Raw genomic sequence first — 25178 nt, forward strand, 5'->3', positions numbered from 1 at the left:
TTTGAGGTACAGAAACTTCTAAGCTTGAGGAGTTCCAATTTATCTATTTTTTCTTTTGTTGCTTGTGCTTTGGGTGTGAGGTTTAGGAAGTGGCCGCTTAATACAAGGTCTTGAAGATGTTTCCCTACATTATTTTCTAGGAGTTTTATGGTACTGTCTTTTATATTGAGGTCTTTGATCTGCTTTGAGTTAATTTTTGTGTAGGGTGTGAGGTACGGGTCCTCTTTCATTCTTTTGGATATGGATATCCAACTCTCCCAGCCCCATTTGTTGAAAAGACTGTTATGTCCCAGTTCAGTGGCTTTGGGGCCCTTAGCAAAGATCAGTCGGCCATAGATTTGGGGGTCTATCTCCAAATGTCCAATTTGGTTCCACTGATCAATAGGTCTATCTTTGTGCCAATACCATGCTGTTTTGACTACTGTGGCTTTATAATAAGCTTCAAAGTCAGGGAGTGTAAGTCCTCCCACTTCATTTTTCTTTTTTAGACTGTTTTTAGCAATTCGAGGCATCTTCCCTTTCCAAATAAATTTGATAACAAGCTTTTCCATGTCTGCAAAGTAGGTTGATGGAATTTTGATTCGGATTGCATTGAATCTGTAGATGAGTTTGGGTAGAATTGACATCTTAATGACATTTAGCCTTCCTATCCATGAACATGGAATATTTTTCCATCTTTTAAGGTCCCTTTCTATTTCTTTTAGTAGAGTTATGTAGCTTTCTTTGTATAGGTCTGTTACATCTTTGGTTAAGTTTAGTCCTAGGTACTTGATTTTTTAGTTGCTATTGAAAACGGTATCTTTTTCCTGAGTGTCTCTTCAAGTTGTTCACTTCTAGCATATAGAAATATGCCATTTCTTCTTCAGGGAGATTGGCCTGTAGTTTTCCTTTTTTGTTGCATCTTTGCCTGGTTTTGGTATTAGATTGATGTTAGCTTCATAAAATGTGTTAGGTAACATTCGATTATCTTCAACATTTTGAAAGGGTTTAAGTAACATTGGTGTCAGTTCTTTTTTGGAAAGTTTGGTAGAATTCCCCTGTGAATCCATCTGGCCATGGGCATTTATTTGTGGGAAGTTTTTTGATGACTGATTGGCTCTCTTTGCTTGTGATTGGTTGGTTCAGGTCTTCTATTTCTTCTTCGGTCAGTCTAGGTTGTTCATATGTTTTGTTTATATGGGTTGTCTGTCTTTTTGATTTTGTCAGTCTAGCTAGGGGCTTGTCAATCTTGTTGATCTTCTCAAAGAACCAACTTTTGGTGTTATTTACGCTCTCTATTGTTTTTTGTTCTCTATGTCATTTATTTCTACTTTAATCCTTGTTATTTCTTTTCTTGTACTTGGTTTAGGATTGGTTTGCTGTTCATTTTACAGCTTCTTCTGTTGCTCCATTAGTTCTTTGATTTTAGCTCTTTCTTCCTTTTTGACATATGCATTTAGTGCTATAAATTTCCCCCCTCAGTACTGCTTTTGCTGCATCCAATAGGTTTTGATATCATGTGTTCTCATTTTCTTTTGTCTCTAGTTATTTAGCAACTTCATTTGCTGTTCCTTCTTTAACCCACTGATTGTTTAGGAGTCTGTTGTTTAACGTCCATGTATTCTGAATTTTCTAAGTCTCTGATGGTTATTGTATTCTAATTGTATTCCATTGTGGTCAGAGAATGTGCTTTGAATAATCTCAATTTTTTTTTTAATTTATTGAGGCTTGTTTTATGTCCCAGCCTATGATCTGGAGAAAATTCCATGAGCACTAGAGAAGAATGTGTATCCTGGCAACTTGAGATGTAATGTTCTATATATGTCTGTTAAATCAAATTCATTTATCAAATTGTTTACATCTTCAATTTCCTTATTGGTCTTCTGTCTAGTTGATCTACCTATAGGAGAGAGTGATGTGTTTAAATCTCCCACAATTATTGTGGAAACATCAATTGCTTCCTTAAGGTTGCCAGTGTTTGTCTCATGTATTTTGTGGCACCTTGATTGGGTGCATAAACATTTATGATTTTATTTCTTCTTGTTGAATTGCCCCTTTTATTAGTATGTAGTGGCCTTCTTTGTCTCTCATAACATCCTTGCATTTAAAGTCTATTTTATCTGAGATTAATATTACTATTCCCGCTTTCTTTTGGCTGTAGCTTACATGAAATATTTTTTTCCATCCTGTCACGTTCAATTTTTTGTGTGTCCCTCTAAGATGAGTCTCTTGGATGCAACATATTGATGGTTCACATTTTTTGATTCATACTGCCAATCTATATCTTTTAATTGGGCCATTTACTCCATTTACAGTCACCATCATTACTGTGAAGGCATTTCTTGAATCAGCCATCCTATCCTTTGGTTTATGTTTGTCAGATATATTTTTCCCTCTCTCTCTTAATGTCCTTTAACATGCCCATACTGAATCTCTTTAATACTGAACCTTTCTCCATATCTCTCTCTCCTTTGTTTGTATCTCTGTTGGTAGGGCTCCCTTTAGTATCTCTACTAGGGCCGGTCTCTAGTTAGCAAATTCTCTCAGCATTTGTCTGTGAAAAATTTAAGCTCTTCCTCAAATTTGAAGGATAGCTTTGCTGGATAAAGAGTTCTTGGTTGGCAATTTTTCTCTCTCAGAATTTTAAATATGTCATGGCACTCCCTTCTTGCCTCCATGGTGACTGCTGAGTAGTCACTACTTAGTCTTATGCTGTTTCATTTGTAAGTGGTGAACTGCTTTTCTCTTGCTGCTTTTAGAACTCACTCCTTCTCTTCAGTATTTGACAATCTGATCAGAATATGTCTCGGAGTGGGTTTATTTGTATTTATTCTATTTGGAGTTTGCTGGGCATTTATGATTTGTATATTTATGTTGTTTAGAAGGTTTGGGAAGTTTTCCCCAACAATTTCTTTGAATACTCTTCCTAGACCTTTCCCCTTCTCTTCCCATTCTGGAACACTAATGACTCTTATATTTGGACTCTTACTTCATCTATCAAATCCCTCAGGTCCACCTTGATGCTTTCAATTTTTTCCCCATTCTTTCTTTTGTTCTTTCATTTTCCGTTCTGTCATTCTTGAGGTCACTGATTCGCTGTTCAGCTTCGTCTAGACTTGTACTATGAGTATCCAGAATCTTTTAAATTTGGTCTACAGTTTCTTTTATTTCCATAAGATCATCTATTTTTTAACTTACTCTTGCAATTTCTTCTTTACACTCTTCTAGGGTCTTCTCCATGTCCTTGATACCCCGTGCCATGCTCTTCTTCATGTCCTTTATATCCTGTGCCATACTCGTGTTTTTTTGTCTTTAGTTCTTTGATTAATTGCTCCAAATACTGTGTCTCCTCTGATCTTTCGATTTGGGTGTTTGGGTTTGGGTTATCCATGTTGTCTGGTTTTTTCATATGCTTTAAAATTTAATGTTGTTTTTGGCCTCTTGACATTTGATAGGGTTCTTTTAGGATATGTAGACTGATTCAAACACTTTTCTCTAATTTGTCAGATCTACAGCTTGGTGGAGTACTCTTTCTCTAACTAACCAGCAAGTGGCATCCGCATGCCACCTATTCCCCTCCAGCCAGGTCTTCCCAACTTTGTCTTTGTAGTGAGTGGAGGTCTGAGTCTTGTGGGGATCCAACTGGTGCACCAATTTTGCGTATGTAGTTGGTGTTGCCTGCTCTGAGTGTGGGGCATGTGTCTGAGTGGTTAGCAAGGGAGGGTGGCTTTAATAATCAAATCTCCCAGGTGTTCCTGGAGATTTAAAGCTGTTGCAAGAGTCCAGTCCTTCAGTTAAGTCTCACCACAGTTTGTCTGTGCCGCTGACCCACAAGTCCTTGGTATTTGGTCCTTGGTTCCAGGACTTCTGAGTGGGTCCCGCTTCCACACCACGCCCTCCTAGGGCCTCTGCTGAGGGAAGACTGCTATGGCACAAGCGAGCGCCATCTCCCAAGGGAAGTTCCGGGCCACATGGCCATGTAGGGGCGTTCCCAGCCTGCTGAAAGGATGGTTGTATGGGGCACGTTAATTTTTCCCTTTTCACACAGCTCCGCCTTCCCAGCTCTGGGACAATTAGCTGCAGGTGTGGTGAGCAAAAGGCTATTTTCCATACCAGATATTGTGGCATGTGTGCGTGTTGCTGGAAACACTTCCCGTCACACTGGGTTGTTTGGGGCAGCTCTGGGCTGTGGCACTGGTGCCAGGCAGGAGAGTTCCCAGCCCCCAGGGAAGATGGCTCTAAGGGGACGCCCCCCTTTTCTTGGGAAGTTATGGTGTTCGGCAAATTTTCTCAGCCACTAGACTTATTGCTGTGCCTCTCAGAGCTATCTTAGCTCTGCTCTTGCCTGGGCCCAAACTGCAAGTCTTTGAGGCTTTCTGTAATGGGCTTCTTAGAGTAATTGTTTTAGAAAAAGAGAAAAAGATAAAAAAAAAAAGGACCCTCCTTACAGATCTAATGGGCTACTGAAATGCTAAGAGACAAGGGGTTTAGGGCCATTAAGGAACAATCAAGAAAGCAGAGAAACTGGCTCTTCAGACAAGGGTCCTCACCCTCTGAATTTGCATGTGTGCCTGATTCTGTTTGAGCCCTGCCTTTCTCAGTATTATGCTTACCCAAACCCCAAAAAGTCTCTTTTTTATTTTTGGGTTTTTTTGCTGTTTTTGCTAGCCCTATCTCCTCTCTGACATGCTGACTGCTCCCAGATTCTCCAGTGTCTGGTCTCAGTCTATGTTTGGAGTTTTTGATCAGCAGTCTGAGTTTTCAATCAGAGCTGCAACTGTAGTTCTCACTCCTGGTTCCCAGCACCAATGGCCCCTCCTCCCATGGGACTGTGCCTGGCAGGGAGGGGCACAGGTCCCCTGGCCACAAGAACTTACAGATTTTGCTGATCTCAGCTGTTACATGCATTCGTGAGTGTTGTATGAAGTATCCCCAAAGTCAAATTGCTCTGCGGTGTCCGTTCCATGCAGTTCCTGGCTTTCTACCCACTGCCCTGGAGGAGTAACTAAAACCCACACCTCACCACTCTGCCATCTTGCCCCACCCTAGTCATAAGTGTATTCTTTACTGTTATTATTCTTCAACTTTTCTGTAAGTTTGAAATTATTTCCAAGTAAAGCTTAAAAATTATCTATAATTTTTCTTATAGATTTTCCTACACTTATTCAAAAATAATGTGATGCATGAGAGTGTGATACATGAGCAAAACATAAGGGAAAGAATGGCAATAGAAATTGATAATAAAAAATCAAGTTATTACATACGAACTTAAATAATTATGATTAGGAAAACTAAATAGGCAAGCCACAGATCAAAAGACAATATTATAAAAATATATCAAAGGACTTATATCCAATATATAAAAAGAAATCTTAGAAATCAATAATAAAAAGCCAACTTAATTTAATAAAAACAGACAAAATAGTACATAAAAAGGCTGCTATACCATGAAAACATGGTTTTATCCCACTCCAACTCACCATATTAATAGATGAAAGGATACAAATCATATGATCTTTTCAATAGAATCAGAATAAGTATTTGAGAAAACACAATTCCCATTTACGATCAAAACCATCAGCAAACTAGAAACAGGAAGAAACTTTCCCAACATGATAAAGGGAACCTATGAAAATCCTAAAGGTAATATCATTCTCAATGGTGAAATGTTAAACACTTTTCCTTAAGATTAGGAACAAGACAATGATGTCTGCTCTCATCACTTCTAGTTAACACTGTACTTGTATGTATAAAATCCTTAGAAATCTACAAAAATCACTAGAACTAATTAGTGCATTCAGTAATGTGGCAGGATACAAAGTCTATATAAAAATCAACACTATTTCTATGCAATAGCAATGAACTACAGGAAATTGAAATAAAAATATAATTTATAATAGCGGGAAAAATATACTTAGAAATAAATTTTTAAAAATAGGGTTAAGATCTATGTAATGAAAAGTATAAAAAAAATTCTGGGAGAATTTAAAAGACCTAAATAAATAAATAGATAGATGTTCAGGGACCGGAAAATTCAATTAACATGTCAATTTTCCCAAAATTTATCTATAGATTTAATGCAATTTCAGTAAAAAAAAAATAGCAGGATTTTTTTGGTAGAACTTGACAAGATGATTCTAAAATTTATATAAAAATTACAGGTAAATTACTTGAGATTCATAGTATATGATTTCAAGACTTGCTATGCAGCTACATTAATCAAGACAGTGTGATATTGGCATAAGAAGAGACAAAAATATTACTGGAATGGAACAACATCTCTAAAAACAGGCTCACACATATATTGTCAACTGATGTCTTACAAAGTTTCCCAGGTTATTCAGTGGGGAAATTAATAGTCTTTTCAACAAAATGGTGCCAGAACGAATGTACATATGAAAAAAAATTAATCTTGACCCTCACTTTGAAACATAAACAAAATTACCTCAAAATGGATAGACCTAAAGGTAAGAGCTAAAACTATACAACTACTTTTTCAAAAATGGGAAAATCCTTGTGACTTTGGGTTAAGCAAAGATTTCTTTTAAGACCCAAAAAGCATGAAGAAAAAAAAGTGACAAATTGGATTTCAACAAAAGTAAAAGATTTTGCTTTTCAAAAGCTACTGTTGGGGGGTGAGGGTGAGGCAAGATGGCAGCATAGGGAGGTGTGGAATTTGGTTAGTCCTCTGGAACAACTAGCATATAGCCAGGAACAACTAGTAAATAGTCTGGAACAACTGTTAGGGGATATCTGTGACAGAACACACAGTATACACCAGCCTGGATAGGATGAAATGATGACTGGGATCACAGCATAAGAACTGTAATTAAAGCTCCCTAAACTGTGGAGCTGGTGCCCCTCCCCCACCAGCAGAGCAGGCTGCACTGAAACACTTCCCTGTGGGAAAAAGAAGCAGTTACACCCAGGAGCACAGGAATGTAGCTCAATCAAGCTCCAACTGTGGTTTCAGTTACTGAATCTGGACTACTGAATATAAGACAAGAGCACAGATAAACCCGGAGCAAGCAGGAAAGGAACATCAGGCTTCCCCTGGTGGAAATGAGGCAGGGCTGATGGAAAAAAATACATAAATAAATAAAAACTGTGGCTTTTGGAGTCTGCTGATCTCAGAATACTGAAAAAGGGCTGGGTGCCACAAAAAGGGGCACATAGAACTGGGTACCAACTCTGTTTCTTGATTGGTAACTGGGGGTCTGGGGACTGGCTCCAAAAAGGCGATTTCTTTCTTTTTTCCCTTTTTTTTTCTCTCATTCTAAGTAACTCATTAGAGAAAGCCTCAGGCATTTTCAATTGTCAGCACTGACTCAGGCAAGGGTGAAGTTTTGATAGTTAGAGAGACAAAGGAAGAAGTTAAATGTAGGAGATAAATCCCACAGGCTTATCTTCCCTAAGAAAAGAGGGAGGTGGGGCCCAACTCAAGGGGTTGTCCTCCCATAGAGAACAAAGACCCTAGGGCCTGGGGCAAAAAATAAAAAAACAGTAACAGCTTAAGCTTGGCTTCTGACTCTGTCTACCCCTGACATGGAGAGGGTCTACTGAGAATTAAAGGCAATGCACCTCTTTATTCCAGTGGGGAGCTGCAGGCTGACATGTGCCACCTGCTGGGATGTACAGGAAAAGCAGTGTTTTCATGCCTTACAGGAATGTCTGACAACTTTCTAGGTCTTGTCCCCAGGGAAACCTGATACAGATTACACCCACCTGAGATCAGGACCCGTCTGGTCTGGGAAAATGTGATTAGGCTAATCGAGGAAACCAGATGCCTAGACAACAAAAAACATTTGAAACACACTAGAAAAAAATGAAGATATGGCCCAGTCAAAGGAGCAAACTTGCACTTCAAAAGAGATACAGGAGTTGAAACAACTAATTAAAGATCATCAAACAAAAATGGCAAATAAATTCAAAAATCAAATTAATGAGTTGTGGGAAGATACAGCAAAAGAAATGAAGGACATAAAGAAAACATTGGGTGAACCTCAGGAAGAACTCGAAAGTTTGAAAAAACAATTGGCAGAACTTAAGGTAAGGAAAGGCACAATAGAAGAGATGAAAAACACAATGGAGACATACAACAGCAGATTTGAAGAGGCAGAAGAAAGGATTCAGGAACTAGATGACAAGATATCTGAAATCCTACACACCAAAGAACAGATAGGGAAAAGAATGGAAAAATATGAGCAGGGTCTCAGGGAATGAATGACAACATGAAGCACATGAATACATGTGTCATGGGTGTCCTAGAAGGAGAAGACAAGGGAAAAGGGGAAGAAAGAATAATGGAGGAAATAATAACTGAAAATGTCCCATCTCTTATGAAAGACATAAAATTACAGACCAAGAAGCATAGCATACCTCAAGCAGAATAGGTATGAATAGACCTATACCAACACACTTAATAATCAGATTATCAAATGTCAAAGGACAAAGAGAGAATTCTGAAAACAGCAAGAGAAAAGCAATCCATCACAAAGGAAGCTTGATAAGACTATGTGCAGATTTCTCAGTAGAAACCATCGAGGTAAGAAGGCAGTGGTATGATATATTGAAGATACTGAAAAAGAAAAACTGTCAACCAAGAATTCTATATCTGATAAAACTGTCCTTCAAAAATGAGGGGGAGTTTAAAATATTTTCCAAAAAACAGACCGAGTCTGTGAACAAGAGACCTCCTCTACAGGAAATACTAAAGGGAGTGCTACAGGCAGACAGGAGAGAGAGGTTTGGAGAAGAGAGTAGAAATGAAGGCTATCAGTGAGAGTAAAAAGAGAGAGAAAAGGAAAATAAAATAAAATAAGTATGACATATATTCCAAAAGTGAAAATGGTAGACAGTAGACATTACATTGATTGAAATTAGCCATAAACAAAAGGACAGGTACTCTATGGACTCACTAATATGAACTAACATTGATGAGTGGAACTGGAGAGTTAAGTTGGGAACACAGGTTATCAGGAGGCAGAAAGTGGTTAGATATTGGGCATTTGTTGCTGAAGGAATGCATAAAGGTAAGCAGGATTAATTACATAGATCCAGAAATGGACAGCATAAAATTGAGTGATGGTAGCACAATACTGTAAGTACTCTGAACAAAGAAGAGTGTGAGTATGGTTGAAAGAAGGCTAAGGGCATGTATGACACCAGAAAGAAAGAGAGAAGATAAAAACTGGGATTGTATAACTTAGCAAAAACTAGGGTGATCAATGATGGTGATTAAATGTACAAATATAAGAATGTTTTTAAAACAGGGAGAACAAATAAATGAATGCCAACATTTCAAGGTGTTGAAAATTGGATGGTACAAGGGAAAAAATACAATCAACGCAAACTAGAGTCTATAGTTAATGGTAACAGTGTAAGATGCTTCCATTAATTGTAGAAAAGGCAATATACCAAAGGTAAACATCTATAAGAGGGTGTTATAAGGGCGTAATATGGAATTCTTGGTAGTGGTGGTGTTGTCTGACCTTTTCATTGTAGTTTACTTTATTTTTATTTTTCTTCTTTTATATTTTTATTCTTCATTTTCTTTCTCCTTTTCCCGTTTCTTTGTGAATGATATGGAAATGTCCTCATATAGGCTGTGGAGGTGAATGCATAACTATGTGACTATACCAGGAATCACTGATTGTTTACTTATAATGGACTGTATGGTATATGAATAAAACTGTTTAAAAATAAACAGAGGGATACAAGTGCTGGAGAAAATATGAAGAGAGGATGTATCTATTCAACGTTAGTGTGGAAGTAGAATGGTGCAGCCCATCTGGAGGGCAGTGTGGTGGTTCCACAGGAAGCTAACTTTGGGGTTGACATATGGTCCTGCAACCCCATTACTGGGTATATACTTGGAAGAACTGAGAGCAGGGACATGAATGGACATTTCACACTGGTGTTTACTGTGGCAGTATTCATGATTCACAATGGATGGAGGTGACCTAAGGGTATATCGGCCGTTAAACGGAATGGTGAACACTGACGCATACATCCAATGGAATATTGAGCAGCGGCAAGAAGAAATGAAGTTGTGAGTTATGCAACTAGGTGAGTGGAACTTGAGGACAATATGTCAAATGAAAAAAGCCAGAATCAAAAGATAAACATTGTAATGCCTAACTAATATGGACTAACTATAATGTGAAAACTCTGAGAATTGAATCTGAGAGCATAGTTATCAGAGGAGGCATATGGTTAAGGTTCCTAAATTGTAAACTCTTACAGCAGTCATGTCTATTCGTGAATTGTAATGGTTATTTCTAAATCCTGAGATGATGAGCTGTTTGTGTATAACCTATTCAGTCCATGGAACTTTGGTATCTGTGATACCTGAGACTCAGAGTCAGAGTTCAGCAGCTATGAATGTCAGTATTACCCCATACAGCAAATAAAGAAGCTGAAAAAGAGATAAGACTTTAGAGATATGAACAAAATAGACATGGTTAGGACTAAGGTAAACCAGACTAAAGGGAAAAGGAAGAAATTGACTGTGTTTTAAAACTTTAACTTCTATTGAGACCGAAGAGACTGATGTTTATTTGGTGGAAAATCTATATTTTCAGTAGCATGCTATACAATTTAACTTGTATGGTTAATTTATTTAAACAGCATAATTACATGGAACCTTGAATAGGAGGTGAGATCTAGTTGGTTTGTACAGGTTAGCATGAAGTCCCGATACATCCCAGAGTAATTTGGGCAGAGAATAAAAATGTATCTGCAAAGCCCCCTTGAGGGCCTGAGGAAAAATTGGAAATATTTAAATTCCTCACCTGGGAAATTCCTAATATTTTCTCAAGCACTGGGGACTGCCATTGTAGTAGGCCAAGCCCTCGATCTTGGGGCCTGCCCTTATGAAGCTTGTTACTGCAAAGGAGAGGCTAAGCCTACTTATAATTAAATTCTAATTCAATAAAATTGTCTAAGGGTGACCCCTAAAGAAGGCCTTTTTGCTCAGATGTGGCCTCTCTCTCTAAGCCAACAACGCAGTGAACTCACTGCCCTCCCCACTATGTGGGACATGAATCCCAGATGTGTAAATCTCCCTGGAAATGTGGGACATGACTCCCGGGGATGAGCCTGGTCCCAACACCGTGGGATTGAGAAAGCCTTTTTGACTAAAAGGTGGAAGAGAAATGAAACAAAATGAAGTTTCAGTGGCTGAGAGATTTCAAATAGGGTCAAGAGTTCATTCTGGAGGTTATTCTTATGCATTGTGTGATATATATATATATATATATATATATATATATATATATATATATCCCTTTTTAGTTTTTAATGTATTAGAATAGCTAGAAAGAAATACCTGAAACCGTTGAACTGCAATCCAGTAGCCTTTATTCTTGAAGATGACTGTGTAACTATACAGCTTTTATGGTGTGACTGTGTGATTGTGAAAACATTGTGGCTCACACTCCCTTTATCCAGTGTATGGACAGATGAGTAGAAAAAAGGGGGACAAAGAGTAAATGAATAATGGGGGGGAAGGAGTATGAGATGTTTTGGGTGTTGTTTCATACTTTTATTTTTATTTTTATTCTTATTTCATTTTTATTTCTTGGAGTAATGAAAGTATTAAAAAAATTGTAGTGATGAATATACAACTATATGATAATACTGTGAACAATGGATTGTACACTTTGGATGACTATGGTATGTGAATATATCTCAATACAATTACATTTAAAAAAACCAACAACAACCAAAAGCTACTGCTAAGAAAATTAAAGGGTAAACCACAGACTAGAAAAAAGTCTTTGCAAATCACATATGTGCTAGTATGGATGCATTATGTCCCCCAAAACACCATTTTCTTTGATGCAATCTTGTGTGGGCAGACGCATTAGTGTTGGTTAGATTATAATTCTTTTGAGTGTTTCCTTGGAGATGCAACCCACCAAACTGTGGGTTATGACTCTGATTGGATAGTTTCCACGGAGCTGTGGCTCCACCCATTCAGCATGGGCCTTGAATAATTTACTAGAGCACTATATAAGCTCAGACATAAGAAGCAAGCTTGCTACAGCCAAGAGGGACACTTTGAAGAACACACAGGAGCTGAGAGAGGAGCTTCTGCTTACAGACATTTTGGAGACTGCCTTTGAAAGCAGACTTTTGCTCCGGAGAAGCTCAGAGAGGACAAACGCCCAAAGAGCAACTAAGAGTGACATTTTTGAGGAGCTGACGCCTAGGGACGAACGTCCTGGGAGAAAGCCTTTTTGAAACCAGAACTCCAGAGCAGACGCCAGCCACGTGCCTTCCCAGCTAACAGAGGTTTTCCGGAGGCCATTGGTCATCTTCCAGTGAAGGTACCCGATTGTTGATGTGTTATCTTGGACGCTTTATGGCCTTAAGACTGTAATTGTGTAACCAAATAAACCCCCTTTTATAAAAGCCAATCCATTGCTGGTGTTTTGCATTCCAGCAGCATTAGCAAACCGGAACAACATATAACCAAGAACTTGTAAACAGAATACATAAAGAACTCTCAAAAAATCAACAACAAGGAAATAAAATCTTAAAATATGGGCAAAAGACATGAACAGATATTTCACCAAAGATTTTATACAGATGGCAAATAAGCACATGATAAAATGATCAACATCATTAGCCATTAGGGAAAGGGAAATTAAAACCACACAATGAGATACCAATACACACTTATTAGAATGGCTAAAATAATATATATTGATCATACCAAGTGTAGGCAAGCATGTGGAGCAACTGGATCTTGTATATTACTAGCGATAATGCAAAATGGCACAGAAACCTTAGAAAAGAATTTTAAAGTACCTTACAAAGTTAAATATACACCTACCATGCAACCCATTTACCCAAGAAAAATGAAAACCTATGTTCTCACAAAGACTCGTACTGGAATGTTTATAGCAGCTTTGTTCATAACAGTTAAAACTAGAAGCAACACAAATGTCCATTAACTGGTGAATTGCTGTAATATCCATACATTGGAATACTATCAAGCAATAAAAAAGAACCAACTGCTGATACATGCAACCTGGAATGGATTTCAAAGCCATTGTATTAAGTGAGAGAAATCAAACACAAAAGATTACCTACTGTATGATTCCATTTATATGACATCTTAGAAAAAGCACTGAGAGAAAGCAGATCAGTGTTTACCAGGGACAATGGGTGGGGGTGGGTTTTGACTGCTAAGGGAAGATGAGAGAACTTTATCAAGTGATAGGAATGTTCTATATTGTGATTATGATGATGATAACATGACTATGTGCATTTGTTACAACTCATAGAATTACACATTTAAAATTGGTGAATTTTATTGTATGCAAATTATACCTAAATAAAACTGATAAAAATGAAATCCTACAATTGACTAATAAAAGGATAAACAACCCAATTTTTAAAAATATGGCAAAATAATGCATAAATCTTTAACAGATATTTGCATATGTATGTTTATATCAGCATTACTCACAATTGTAAAAAGATGAAAGAAACCCGTGTCCATCAACAAATGAATGGATAAGCAAAATGTAGTATATATGTGCAATGGAATATTATTCAGCCATGAAAAGGAATGAAGTTCTGATACATGTGATGACATGGATGAACCTTGAAGATATAAATTGAGTGATATAAGCCAGATACAAAAGGACAATTCTTGTATGATCCCACTGATACCAAATAATTAGAATAAGCAAATTTATTACGTCAGAAACTCAGATAAAGGTTGCCAAGGGCTGGAATAGGGGAGGGTATGAAGAGTTAATGCTTAATGGGTACAGAATGTCTGTTTGGGGTGATGGAAAAGTTTTGGCCATGGATAGTGGTGATGTTAACATAACATTGTGAATGTAATTAACACCACTGAATTATATATTTGAATGTGGAAATTTTAGGTTTTCTATATATATGTTACTAGAATAAATTTTTTAAAAGCCCATAGGATTGTATAACTTTTAATATGAACCCTAATGTAAACTAAGTTCTATAGTTCATAGTACAATTATAATAATATTCATTCATTGATTATAACAGGTACCACAGTAATGCAGTGTTAATAATGAGATGGGATATATGGGAACCATGTATTTTATGCATGTTTTTTTCTGTAAACTTATCCAATAAAAAACTATTTAAAAATAAAATTAAAGTATGGCAAAATAATGCATAAAATGGATAATACATCATGGTTAGGTGGGGTTTTCATATGTTCATTTAACATATGAAAATCACTCAATCCAACTCACCAGATTAACAGGTTAAAGGATAAAATCACATGACCATTTCACTCAATCGGTGATACTTATCAGTGGGGTAATTCAGCGGACACTTGACAATGTCTGGAGACATTTTTAATTGTCACAACTGGGGCAGGAATGAGTAGAGACTGGGGATGCAATTAGACATCTTACAATGCCCAGGGCAGCTCCTAATTGAGAACCACTGTTCTACATCCTACTTTTGCCAGCTAACACTATTTGTGATATTTATACATGTTGCTATAAGGTGCATACATCTGGTCTGTTGTTTCTTGCTACATAATACCCCATAGTAAGTATTTCCTATATGTTTCTTTTCCAAATCCCTGGTGAAAAATACCTAAATTGCTTCTAATTGCACTCCATAGCACACAACACTACCACATAATCAATGTCCTTGTACATGCTCCCTCATGGACCTCTCTGAGAATTTCTCTGGGATATATATTTAGGAATGGAACTGCTGGATCACACACAAGCTTAACTTCAATAAATACTGTCCAGTTGCTTTCTGGAATGGCTGAACCAGTTTACACACCGTGCCTAAAGAATTAAAATAGCAGGCCTGAGACTGCAATACTTAGGAAGGCCTGCTTACAAGGTTCACCCTTGACTGGCATCTGGGAACTTGGATTTCAAGAGGGTTCCCACCATTCCCTGATAAGAACTGTGCCTAAACTGTTTTTATAAACCATGTAGTTTATGCTGAATACTTGCTTTTCTTCTGGGAGCCTGGAATTTGGGTGTGTGCCAAACACGTGTGGCCTACATGACTAGCCCACAATAAAAACCCTGGGCACTGAGTTTCTAGCAAGTTTCCCTGGTAATATAATATTTCACATGTGTTGTCACAACTCATTACTGGGATAACTGCGTCCTGTGTGACTCTACTGGGAGAGAACTCTTGGAAGCTTGTACCTGGTTTCCTCGAGACTTTTCCTCAGGGTGCCTTTCCCTTTTGCTGATTTTGTTCTGTATTCTCTAACTATAATAAATCACAGCCTGAGTCCTGTGAGTCTTCCTAGCAAGACATTGAACCTGGGGGTGATCCTATAGACCCTTTGGCACATTCCATAAGCAAAGCAGGAGAATTTCCAAGAAGTCTTACTTTTAGCAGACCATGATTGTGTGCCATTTGAATTTTCTATCATGTAAATATATGACCCATTTAAAAATAAAATACTTTACAAAATGGGGGTAACAACTGTTAAAGCAGCTAGGTCACCTGTGAATGAGATGCAAAAGATATTAAAGAACCATACAGATCACATAGAGTGAAACCTTTTCTTATTCCAGATGAGAAAACTAAAGTCCAAAGAGGGCAAGGGACTGTCCCAAAATTACCCAGACAATCAGACACAGGATTCAAATTCTCACTTTCCTGTCTCTAGTGTTCCTTCTTCTAAGTCATGTAGCCCCTTTTCCTACATTTTTCACTTTCCCCATCCCAGGGCACTCCCCTAAATGCCTTGCAGGCACCTCCTTTTCTGATGACCATGATCCCTCTAATTTCTCAGATCCCTAGATTCTCTGTGAAGCAAATATGTTCAGCATCCCTACAAAAACACTGGGTCACATGGAAACTGAACCCAATAGGAACAAAAAAAGAGAAACTTAAGAAAAATCCTACTGATAATTTTCTGGAAAAAGAGGAAGAGGGGAGGGGAACAGTAAAGAGAGAGAGTTCCAGGCCAAATCATAGCACCTTCCCATGTCCTTATGCCCCATCAAGGAGGTCAAAATCAGGGGCAGTAAGGTATCTATTCCACATTAGGGGGCAAAGGAGCTGAGAAGGACCAGAAAATCTGACTCTTCTATTACTTCCTAACCTCCCTCAAACTCCTGCCCAAAGAGGGAAGGCACTTACATGCTCCAGGAAACAGGGTCCTATCTCACTGAGGTGGGGGTCATCATTGTTGTACTGTTTCTCCAGATCTCTCACGAAGCCCATCTGAAACCTGTAGATATCTTCAATATTCCCAAAGATCACCTTCAGTTGCTCATCGCTGAACATGTCCCTCCTCTTCCGGCACTGTTTCAGGTAGCCCTACAGACAAAAAAAAAAGCCTAGTTTGAGGACCTCTCCCACTCCTGCTGCCAGAGGCTTTTACCACTTCTAAAACACTTGGAGCTTCATTTCTGTTCCATGAGGTAGGCAGGAAATAATTTCCATTTCTCATAGGAGAAAACTGAGGTTTAGAGAAGAAAGACACTCCATCAAGATCACCCAGTGAGTAATTAAGAAAACTGGATCTCCAGCAAATGTCTTCAGACTCCAGAGTCCAGGGCTTTGACCACCATTCTCCATATCAAGTATCCCAAATATCATAGGGCCCTTTCCCAAAAGCTGGTTGAACACAAACGTTTTCACTTGTCTTAGTAGCTATTGGCTTTGTTGGATCCATTCACATCTTATGAAGTTCTATAGGACCAATCCAAAAGGTCTTAATAACAACTGACAACAATTTCTCAACAGAGGCTGGGGCAGGAAAACATACTGAAAGAGAACAAGAATTGACAAAACCAAACCATTTCTTAAAGCAAATGTCTTAGGCATCCATGGCTGCTGATAAGAAAAGAAATGTGGATGAACTTAGGCAACAAGCTTACTAGTGTCTGGGCATGGTGTTTCTAACAGAGTAGGTTCTCCTGACACATTTGAATAAATGGATGAATTAATAGTTAGCCATTGATGAAAGGGAAGAAGAGATAAAAAAGATTCTTGGTCAGCTAGGAGAGCACTGAGGTGACATAACCAGACTTGTAGACTCAGGGCACACTGCATGTCAGGGCAAAAAAACCACAATTTAAATTGGGTCTTTAGTTTTGAACCTATAGGTATGGATTTTTAACCAACAACCACTGTTCTTACTCCCTTTCTTTTAAAAGTTAAATGAGATTTTCTTAACACCTTTCTTAAGTGTTGAACCCCTAATGAGGAAGGTTGCAGTGACTGACTTACTACTTCTGGCCCTCTCTCTACCTCCTCTTTGTCTCCCCTAACACAGCTGCCTATCAGATCATCTGAGCATTCTTCACAAAGATTCCTATGCCTGGCTTCAATGGTCTTCCCCAATCCCTACTACATCTCACTTCCCTTATTTCTTCCCACCTTCTAATCAGCCATTAATTAGTACTTATCCTTCAACAGTTTGGAAATTAATAGACTGTGCCTGTTTTACATCTATAAATTGGCTGCTGTCCTCACTGACTGACATGCTCAAGGTTTCCTACATTCTTTCATATCAGACTCCTGACCAGGGAGAAGATGCCCTCTATTCCCAGAGTACTCTTTTGGTTCCACTCCCTTTACTGAAGTAGCTCCCCAAATTCTGCCTCCCTATAAAGTTCTCCTTGAAATAGGGTGAGAAGCAATAAACTCTTATAGGACCCTCCCTGCCTAATATGTAACTCCCAGAGCCTGGTCTATTTCTGGCACTTTCTCTCTTGTTCTTTTTGTGGCGTGCTCGTTCTCTCTCTCTCTCTCTCTCTCTCTCTCTCTCTCTCTCTCTCTCTCTCTCTCTCTCCCTCCCCCCCCCCATCTTACTTTCTCTCTCTCTCTCTCTAACAGTCTTAACAGGAGCAGTTTCCCGGAGACACAGCTCTGGCTCCCAGGTAGGTCTAGGAGTGGGTGTGCATAGGTGTGAAGACAGGCCACAGAGGAACTAAGAGTGCTGTGGGAGTTATCAAATCAGTTACCATCAGCATGAATCAGCCCTGACACTGCCATGGTAACAGACAAGGTTGGATACCTATCCATTTAACTCTGTTCTTGAACCCACAAGGATGTAAGGTAGGTAATGCATCTATCTAGAAGTAGTGCCCTCATGTGGAATACCACAGTCAACATCTCCGGGGAAGATCCAAAAGACTGCTGGGAAGAAGGATGGACTAAAGAGGTTCTGGATCACCTGGCATTTGGGAAACCTTTTAGGGAATTTTTCTCACAACTCGGGACCTCACTGTCTCCATCTTTAAAATGAAGACATCAGAAAAGATTTCCAAAGCCCCATTCAGCTCTGAAATTCTAGGGGTTCCATTTTTTTTTTTTCTGGAAATATGAGGCCTGACAGGAAACCTGATAGTCATCTTGAGGGTGATTTCATAAAATTAGAGGATTATGACCATGACTGTCTATTTATAGCTGTATCTCCAGAGCTTAGCACAGTACTGGCATATATTTTCCACTCAATAAATATTTGTTGAATTAGGCAAATATAGGTAAATTAGAAGTAGAATATTTAAATTCATGGTTTCTTTTCTTCTTTCCCTTGTTTGGGCCAGGGAACCCTTTGTTCAAATGAAATAAAACCACTTACAAAAAAAAACACAACTGGATGAAAGAAAGAAATCATTTGCAACATGGAAAACTGACAAAGGATTAGTATCTGAAATATACAAGGAAATTCTATAAATAGGTAGGGCCTAGGGCAGCCAGAAAACCCTGGGCTGGTCACTTAAGGCTGATTAGCTGCCTCATCCATTTTACCCTAATGTGCTACACACATATTACCATTTTCTATAATGTGTTATTTTCTATGTGTGTCAAAATGAGAAAACAGTTGGGAAGCACTGAGATAGGTAATTCACAGAAGGGAAAACCCAAATGGCTAATAAGTTTTAAAAAAACCCAGGGTTAAACACACCAAGTGGAAATGACTTAAAGCTACTGCATGATAAACTCAATTAGATCTAAGGAAGAATTTCTTGAGGGTGACGGGTATGAAATACTAACACAAATGACTGAGAAAAGCTAGGCCAGCTTCTCTGGAAGCATTTGAGGACAGTCTTTATTTCATTATTATGGGATAACTGAGGTTATCTTCCTGAAGAGAGGCAAACAAGACAGCCTTATAAGGTATCTTCAGCTCTGCTGGCCCCGTGACTCAGTTTCCCTGATTGTAATATGAATTCTACATTTATAAGAGATAATGCCACCAGTCACACTGGTCATGGTGACATATAACTAACCTGAGGCTCTTTTAAACCACTGTTTAGATTTAGAAAGAAGAAAGTGTCTTCACCAGAGAACTCATTTAAAAAGATATTTTCTATTACTAACCTGACTGGATGACTTTGATAAAAATCACTTTATATTTCAGTTCCTCATTTGTAAAATGTAATGTTTGTAAAGCACTTTCTGCTTCCAGGACTGAAAGAAAAATGTTCTCTAATAAATACTGTAGCTTTTTTCCTATACTGAATACAGTGTCCCCTATTTCCCCTTCAACAAGTACAACAGTGGAAAGTCTTTAGAGCTCTCCTTTAATCTATAGAAAGAGTAGATTTTTCCATGTTAACGTATTCATACCCGAGTAAGATGTGCCTCCATGGGTACCAAGGAAGAAGAGGCAGAAAATATAGAAGTAACTTAGCCTACTACCATAGAGAGCTCTTCCTGATGAGGGCATATTTAAATCTCACAGAACCAAAGAAAGAGCCAGACAGCCCTTAAAGAACAGTTCTTCTAATCTACTCATTTTAGAGATGGGAAACAATGTCCAGAAGATATACTCACCTAAGTAGTGATCAAGACGAGACCTGAACCTGGGACTCCCAATTCTGAGTCTGATGTTCTTTCTGTTAAACCATAATTGCTCTTGACAAATATTGGTTAAGAGATGACACAACCCTGATTAGAATACCATTCTCTGACCCTGCTATACTCAGCTTCTCTTTCCTTCTTTTGCTCTTCTTAACACCTATGGATGCAGAGTGGAACAAAGATATATTTCCTAAGAGTGGTTGAGAGATAAGGACCCAGCAGACCACCAAAAAGAGATTTGTTCAGCTTGGATGGATTGGGAAAGTCTTCAGAGCAGGATCAAAGCACTCTACCTTCTGGAAAGACAAACCCTTCCCTTTCTGTCAGAGTCTGTTTACTGTGGGAAGAAGTCAAGATGCTTGGGAATTCGGAACAGAAGATTATTCCAAGACTAGAGGACTCCCACTAGAACAGTGTCTGAGAACTCTGGGCAAGTAATTTTGCTTCTTAGTTTGTTGATTTAAAAAACAGGAATAACAATAACATACTTTGCACTGTTTGAAGATCAAATAGGATAAGGTGTGAATGTAGTTTGTCAATCAAAGCTGTATGTACATTTGAAAAATTATATTTAATTCTGACTTTCAAAAGTATTTATTGGGCACCTACTATGTGCCAGGCACTATGCTAAGTGTTGAGAATACATCAATAAGACAACAGATAAAAAAACCTGCCCCTCATGGAATTTACATTCCAGTAGGGGAGATAGACAATTAACAAAATAAATAAGTAAAATATATAATATGTCAAATAACAGTGCAACGGAGAAAAATAAAGCAGGGAATGGGGAGAGGGAGTACAGGGTCAAAATCTTGAATGGAATGGTGAGGGAAGGTCTCAAGGAGAAAGTAATATTTGAGTAAAGACTTGAAGGAGATAAGGAAGAGATCCATGTAGACATCTGAGGGAGGAGGTCTCTAGGCAGAGAGGACAGCCTAAAAGCTCTGAGTGGGGGTATAGTAAATCTAGCACATTTAAGGAACACCAAGAGGTCAATGTGGCTGGAGTAGTGAGAGTAAAGACGAAAGGACCAGGAGTTGAAGTCTTAGAGTAAGGAGGGTGTGATGGTCAATTTCATGTGCCCTCTTGGCTAGGTTATGGTGCCCAGTTGTTTGGTCAAGCAAGCACTGGCCTTTATGTTACTGTGAGGATATTTTGTAGATGGATTTGCATCTATAATCAGTTGACTGCATCTATGGCTGACTGCAGCTACAATCAACAAAGGAGATTGCTCTCAGCAATGTGGGGAGTCTCCTCATCCAATCAGTTGGAAGTTTTAAAAGCCAAAACTGAGGATTTCAGAAGACAGAAAGAAAAACATCAGCCTCTACTTAAGCCAGCCAGCCTCCCTGGAGGATTCACCTTTATCAGAGTTTCCAGCTCATGGCCAGCCCTACAGAATTCGGACTTGGAGAACCCTGACTAATAGAGACAATCTGTTCATACAGGACCTTGTAAGTAATAAGAATGTTGGCTTTTACTCAGGGAGAAATAGTAACCCATTTGAGGGTTTTGAGCATGACCTGACTTTGGTCTTGACGGATCACTTGGTTGCCATGTGGAGAACAGACTGTACTTACTTATTTTAGAGACTCTATGATACTGTAAGACAGCTATCATTTTAGAACAGTGATACTCAAATTTTAATATGTATTATAAGTCAAAAGGGAACCTTTTTAAAATGCAAGTTCTAATTCAGTAGGACAGAGGTAGAGCCCAAGACTTTGCATTTCTAAAAAGTTCCTAGATGTTATGGGTTGAATTGTGTTCCCTAAAGGTTATGCTGAAGTCCTAACCCCCAGCATCTCAGAGTGTAACCTTATTTGGAAATGGGGTTATTGCAAATAGAATTAGTTAAGTTAAGATGAGGTCATACTGAGTAGAGCAGGCCCCTAATCCAATATGACTGGTGTCCTTATAAGAAGAGGAGAAGAGACACAGAGATACGAGAAGACAGCCATGTGAAGATGTAGGCAGAGATTGAAGTGATGCATCTACAAGCTGAGAAATACCAAGAATTGCTATTGAATACCACAATCTAGAAGAGGACAGGAAGAATTCTCCCCTATGTATTTCAGAGAGAACATCACCCTACTGACACTTTATTTTAGACTTCTAGCTTCCAGAACCAGAAGAGAATATATTTCTGTTCGTTTTAAGCCACCCAGTTCATAGTACTTTGTTTTGACAGCCCTAAGAAACTAATACACCAGGTGATGCAGACGTTAACTGTCTAGGGAACCACATTTTGAAGGTAAGAGCTATGCCCAGGGCCTGGCATGGAGCAGAACTCCCCTAAATGTTTTCTGAGTAAATGGCATGTCAGTGGTTAAATGCCCAATGCCACTTAGCACATTCCTGGGGGGGGGTGGGGATTTGTTTATTTAAATACAAGACATTTGTGCGGGGGTAGGAAGAAGAGAAAAAAAAATAATGAAAGAAAGATATGCACAGAATGGTGAATAGATTAAAAGTGAGAGGAAGGAAATGGAAAACTACCTTTTTCCAACTACAACAATATGTTATTATGATATTGTATTCCTTAGGAGGTTAGTATAATGAATCCCACTGGACATGGGAGAAAACTGAAGCTCAGAAGAGTTAAGGGGGCTCATCAGTGGCTAAGTTAGGATGTGAAAGCCAGTACTCCATGTCCCCAGAGCCTTTATCTTCCCATCCTACATTACTGACTCATGGGAGGGGGGTAACCTTCAATTCTCCAGAAAGGGGCGAGAAAATGAGTTGAAGTGAAGAAAGTTAAGGACCTCAGTCTTTGGCCTAGGTCCTTCCAGGTCTGTACTGTCCAACGTGGTTGATACCAGTTATATGTAGCTATTTAAATTTAAAGTTTAATTAACTAAAATTAAATAAAATTTATAATTCCATTTCTCAGTTGCACTAAGATTTTGAGTACTCAATAGCCACAAGTGACTGGCTAGTGGCTACTCTATTGGAGAGTGCATATATAGAACATTTTCATCCTTGCAGAAAGTTCTACTGGTCAGTGCTGCTTTAGAGAAACAAGAACTTTGAGAAATGTTAGAGATGTACTACTGATCCCAGGATAGACTCTGGCTCTACTCAGCAGGATTGGGGAAAAAAAAAAGTAGGACCTGACCCTTCCTTTAGAAGAAAGGGGCAAAAAGATCCAAAGCAGAGTTTTCCCTGGGTCAAGAAAGCTATAATTGTGTCTGTGTTTTAAATCTTTAAAAAAAAATTCTCTATTTCCCACTGGTTTTCCCTTACTGTTTAGAAGCATGTCCTTTGAAAATATTAGCTAGTCTTTGCTGAACACAAGAGAGTGACGAAAAGGGCTCTCCCTCTCATGTAAGGCAGATAGATGGAAGGGATGATGGTAGGGAAAGGAAAACCACAGTTCCTGAGGTGCAAAGGAGCATACTGAAGGAACCGAGGCTTGTCCACTCAGCCTTCATTTCCTGCAGATTCCTCTCTCCAAGGCCTTTTCTGCTCAACCCCAAAGCAATGTTTCTGCAAATGAGGTAGGAAGACCAGCAGTATCAGGATCAACAGGGATGCTTGTTAAACAGAGATGCTTGTGCCTTAACCCAGACAGACAGAATTCATATCTTGGGGGGGGTGACATACAGGGTCTGAGATACGTATGCTTGGCAAGCTTCCCCAAGTACTCTAATGCACATTCAAGTTTGTAAACCATTGGCTTAGAGGGAGATGTGTTTCTCGTTAATAAGGAGATCAGGCCCTTACATGGGGCGGCAGCAACTAGTCAGAAACTAAGGGGATAGGGTTGGGAAGAGATTCAGGGGAGGAAGGATTCAGAGAAAGGGAGAGAGAGAGTGAGAGAGAGAGAGACAAGCAGACAGAGAAAAGGAGAGACATAGACATATAGATAGAGACTGAGAAGCTCCAAGGGAGCAATTTGACCCCATGGAACAGAATCCAGGAAGTCAGTATATCTGCCCTTTACAAAATCTTGGTGATGTCATAAGCTGGGCCCAGGAGGGTTGTCAGTTTTTCATGGACCTGTGTACCCCCTTCTATGTCTACCATGATGGCTGGGCCTACCTCACAGATGTCTTTGAGGTGCTTGATGTAGTGACGTTCAGTGCTCATGATCTCATTGATGACGTTGGCCCGCATCTGGTCCCGGTTCTGAAGTGGCCGGCCCAGACAGAGGCAGTCTGAGTTGGGGTCCAGGTGCCCATTCTGCACATCACTGGGCCCTTCTTCCACCCCATCCTCCTGGTTCACCCACAGCTGTAGAAAACAGATAAACAAAGAAGAATGAGTTAACGTTCTTCTTTGAGTAGTTTCTAGCCAAGCAGAACCAGGAAGAATTAAATTCTTCAGGCATTCAGAGAGCCTTAGCCAGGGAGCCCCCGCAAATGGAGTGCCAGACCTGAAATTAGGGTGATTTGCTGGCCTTAGGCATGGATCTAGTCCTCTTAAGGCCTCTTGTGACCCATCTGAAAAATGAGGATAGGGAGGGGTGGGAATAAATTATCTCTGGGATCCCTCTCAGGTAAAGTTTCAGAAGAGAGAGAAATGATGGCAAGTTCATGCTGGAGCACATCTCAGCAGTACAACCTCATAAAAAATAAGGATTAAGCTATAGATCTTGGGTGCCACAACTGGATTATTGTCAACACATAGCATTTAAATGGCCATGAGCATGAAGTCCAAAGTTGGATGCTGGAGTGTTTGTCTCAAAAACAGGACCTTCAGTGCTGATTTCCACAAAAGGATGTACAAATATTCATTAAAATTTGACTGGAAAATTCTCGGTAATGCAAAGATCAAGTATGGGGTGGGGAGGGCAGAATATTCCCCCAGCACATAATAGCAAGAGCTATTGATTGAGCAATTCCTATACACCAGCCACTGTAGTAGAGGCCTTCGATGCACTGTCTTAGTCAATCCTGCTAGGTAGGTATCATTATTACCACCATTTCACAGAAGACAGTGAGGCTCAGAAAAGCTAAGGAATTTGTTGCAAGTTAGGGAGCAGAGGGGATGAGCTGAGATAGGAGCCAGACAGTCTGACTCCAGAGCTTGTACTCTTAACCACTGTGCCAGTACCTTTTTGCTTCTAGCTCTAAGGGTGATAGGAAACGATAAGGGAAGGGTTTGGGTCAGGGTGGGCTAATAATTATTATAATCATCAGAAATGGATGCAGTTGGTACACGTTGAAACTTTCCATTACAAATCATGAAGGCAGAGGGAAACTGAATAACCTCCTTTTGGAAGGCTAGGGGAGATACCTCTGAATCTAGGATGATGTAGCTTGAATCAGTGAGATAGCCAATTTCACCTCAGTCCTAGGAAGGAGGGCAAACTATGGGGTAATTAAAAAAAGAAGGGCAGACCCCTAAGGCAGAGTGGCAAAATCTGCTGGGGGAATTAGGTA

At 39.2% G+C, this 25178-nt stretch overlaps 1 protein-coding gene across 10 annotated transcripts in view; it reads right to left on the reverse strand.

Moving 5' to 3' along the window:
- The window catches only part of ARHGEF9 (Cdc42 guanine nucleotide exchange factor 9), a 350651-nt gene that overhangs the window by 73124 nt on the left and 252349 nt on the right, over nucleotides 1–25178 (reverse strand). For all 10 annotated transcript variants that reach the window (XM_037821282.1, XM_037821290.1, XM_037821283.1 and 7 more), the window contains 2 exons: nucleotides 23836–24027; nucleotides 16114–16293 (listed from right to left, as the gene is read on the reverse strand). In XM_037821282.1, coding sequence (XP_037677210.1) covers nucleotides 16114–16293; nucleotides 23836–24027 — 372 coding nt within the window. The remainder of the gene's footprint in view (nucleotides 1–16113; nucleotides 16294–23835; nucleotides 24028–25178) is intronic.

The sequence above is a fragment of the Choloepus didactylus genome, chromosome X (genome assembly GCF_015220235.1).
Source record: "Choloepus didactylus isolate mChoDid1 chromosome X, mChoDid1.pri, whole genome shotgun sequence".
Lineage (NCBI taxonomy): Eukaryota > Metazoa > Chordata > Mammalia > Pilosa > Megalonychidae > Choloepus > Choloepus didactylus.